This window comes from Mobula birostris, chromosome 2 (genome assembly GCF_030028105.1).
Source record: "Mobula birostris isolate sMobBir1 chromosome 2, sMobBir1.hap1, whole genome shotgun sequence".
In the NCBI taxonomy this organism is placed as follows: domain Eukaryota; kingdom Metazoa; phylum Chordata; class Chondrichthyes; order Myliobatiformes; family Myliobatidae; genus Mobula; species Mobula birostris.
The window spans coordinates 143,452,745-143,456,012 of record NC_092371.1 but is presented as its reverse complement, the minus strand read 5'-3'; the positions used below and the strand labels follow the sequence as shown (position 1 = coordinate 143,456,012).

Sequence of the window (3,268 nt, the reverse complement as noted above, 5' to 3'; positions counted from 1 at the left end):
TTTAATGAAACTCTGAAAAGGACCTCTCTGTTTCCAGACAATTTAGACTTGTCCTAAACAACAGAAGTATAATGAGATTTACTATATTCCCACTCATACTACTGTTTTTAGTATTACAGTGTAAACCAAATTCTTCAAATCAACAGCTTGGCTCTCATTTGATGTGTGCGAGCCAGATGGGCGAATACAATCACTAAATTGCTTTTGCTGCAGATTCCAAGCTAATACAAATGTTTTCTTTTCATGGCAAATCAGTTGGAAATGCTGCCCGAGTCCTTTTTTTAAGGAACCTTGAGAGAAATGTGATTTGATCATTCAGAATTATTGTCGGCAACAATCATCATATCTCTACATTCACACAGCCTCAGCTGATGTCTCCGTGGAGACTGAGATGGCCACTTGAGCTACTTTCACAGTGCTTTTGATGCAGTTCCTGGCTGCCGCTTGCATGGTGCCAGGATAGTTCGCCTGCTTCTGCTGGCAGTCTGATTCGAGGCTGTTTTCCAATGGCTGGGCTGAAGCTGCCTTACAGGAGCAGAACATGCTACGGAAAGCATGCCTCAGATCTTTGCTCCTCAGAGCATAAATAATAGGATTGACTGTTGAATTGAGCAAACACAGCATACTGCAGAAGGCAAATATTGTCTTTACCAGTTTGTTCATTTTCCCAAAGACATCGTACACCATGATGGCGAGGAGAGGACCCCAGCAGATGATGAGAACGACAAGGATGAGGACAAGTGTCTTGGCCAGTCGGATGTCCATGCGCGTTTGATCAAGTCGAACAGTCTGCACCCTGGTGCCTTCGGCCACCTGGACAATTATGCTTTTCTGGGTGCCACGTTGAATCATGCGGACAGCATGGGCATGAGCCTTCCACAGTATATAGACATAGGCATAAATGATAAAAATCAACAAAACGCTAGTAATACCAATCCAGAACATTAAGTAATTCTCGTCAATGAGTGGAAAGATATCGGAGCAGACAGATTTCAGTTTTTTACAGTTCCAGCCCAACAGAGGGAGGACAGCAATTATTATAGATATGGTCCACATGACAGTGAAAGCAACAACTGCCTTTGGCCGCGTGACAATCCTCTTATAGGCAAGAGGCTTGTGTATGGAGATGTATCGGTCTATGGCAGTCAGGAAGAGGCTACCCACTGAAGCAGTGAAAGAAGCTGTGACGCCACCTAGTTTGAATAGGAAGACACTTGGGCTGTCTTTTGTTTGAAACACGTGGAAATCTACAAAACTATATACAAAAATCACACTGCCCAAAAGGTCAGCAACAGCCAGGCTGCCAATAAAATGATAAGATGGTTTGTATCTGAGAGTGCGAGATCGGATAATAACAAACAGAATCAATACATTCTCTAGAACTGTGAAAGTCCCCAAGGTCAATGCCAATACAGCAATAGCCATCTGTTGACTGGGGGTCAGAATCATAAAGCATTCCATGTCCATGAAGTTTTCTCCACACTTTATTGTATCATTCATAATTGATTGGTTGTACAGGAAATTACTAGCATTCATTGAATCATGGAGGTTGGCACTGGATAAAAGTTCTTCCCCTGATGTCATTTTTTCTAGGTGGGGGTTGCCTTTTCCAAGGGAGGGGTGCCGATTCTGTGTGACATAACCAACTTTTGTCATGTTGAGGTCCAACTTACTGTCATCGTATTGAACTTCATTAGATGCAATATAAAGGAGGTCTGTCGTAATTGTCCTGAAAGTTGTGTCTGAAAGGGCTTCTAGTAGAGATTTCATGATTAGCTTTTAGTGCGTCTTTCCAAGAATGCAAATGAGCTGAGGAAAAGCTAGGATGAAGAAAAACAGCAATTATTAAACATGCGTATTATAGAAATGAAAATAGTTACACAAACCTTTATATGATTGAAATATCATAAAACTGTTTAATTTTAATATATTTCCTTTATTGTATTGTTTTATGTACAATAGGAACACCCAGCCAGATTGCAGGTGGTTTGGTTAATTGCTATGGGGTAAATGCAAGTAGGCTTTTTCCATTGAGGTTGGGTAGAACCAGAACCAGAGGTCATGGATTAAAGGTAAAAGGTGAGAAACTTAAGGGGAACATGACAGGAAACTTCTTCACTCAGAGGGTCATGAGAGTGTGGAATGAGCTGCCAGCATAAGTGGTTCATGTGAGGTTAATTTCAATATTTAAGAGAATTTTTGTATATGGATAGTTGGTGTATGGAGAGCAGTTTGATGGAGGTAGACAGTTTAAATGGTTTTGGCCTATTTCTGTGCTGTACTTCTCTATAACTCTGTGAACTACTCTGTAATAATTTCTACTCACTGCATTCTTATGGTGAAATGCAGTTTGCAGTGTGCAATAATACTCAATCGCCTTACTTTTGTTTCATTTTCTCTCGTATGTAAAGTGTTTTTAAATAGACTTTGTAGATTGCTATGTGTGTTGTGCTGTTTAAATGAAATCTGCTTGATTTCTGTAGAGACTTTTTGCTGTGAATTGTGTCTTAAATTCTGCTCTGCCCTGCCCCTAACTGATTATTCACATCATTGTAGTCAGCTAGACACACTGCACCACCACTCAGTGAAGAGCTCCATAATAATTACAAACAGGAGTCAGTCATTTGGCCTTTTGAGCCTGCTATGCAATTCATCAAGATCAAGTCTGATCCTTAAACTGGGCTCCATTTTCCTAAGTTATTCTCCAAAGGATTATGAAATATTTGCAGCACAAAGACAAAATATTCAGTCAAAATATTCTCATCCTACTCTTCTCTATCTAATCCCATTAGAGTATCATTTTGACCTTTCTGTTATGTATTTGTCTTTCCCTTAAACTTTCTATTTGCTTAAATTATTCCTAGTTCCACATTCAAACCATTTGCTGGATAAAAAAAATAAAAGCTGCTTCTGAATTCCCCTTTTGATTTATTACTGGCTCCCTTAAACGTAAGCTATTACTGATAAATTCTTGTCTTGCCTGCAAATATAAAAAATACAGCATCACGCTCATCAAACTACATAGAATCATACAATTTTCTGTCAAATTATGTTGAAGGTTGATTTCAACAAGAGTAATTTGATTACTTTAGGCAAAGTGCAAAGTGGAATGAAGGATTCAGAGAGGAAAAGAAGAAAGTTAGTAATGTCATGTCTAAGGATTTGATGTAGGACTGGAAGGATATTAACTTTCGGTGATATTATATACTTGTTACAAATGGGACTTACTCGGTGATTTGGATGTTTTGATGTTAAGGATATATAGGTC

The 3,268-nt window shown here is 39.1% G+C and overlaps 1 protein-coding gene across 2 annotated transcripts; it reads right to left on the bottom strand.

The window, feature by feature from the left end:
* Nucleotides 1-354: 354 nt before the first annotated feature.
* Nucleotides 355-1,770, bottom strand: cnr1 (cannabinoid receptor 1). Of its 2 annotated transcripts, XM_072277868.1 has the most exons (2): nt 1,709-1,770; nt 355-1,606 (listed from the first exon to the last, which is right to left on the bottom strand). In XM_072277868.1, exons 1-2 carry the CDS (start codon nt 1,768-1,770, stop codon nt 355-357), a joined length of 1,314 nt encoding a protein of 437 aa, XP_072133969.1. The 2 variants fall into 2 exon arrangements, with proteins under 2 accessions (XP_072133969.1, XP_072133965.1); XM_072277864.1 differs by having other exon boundaries at nt 355-1,770.
* Nucleotides 1,771-3,268: the final 1,498 nt, after the last annotated feature.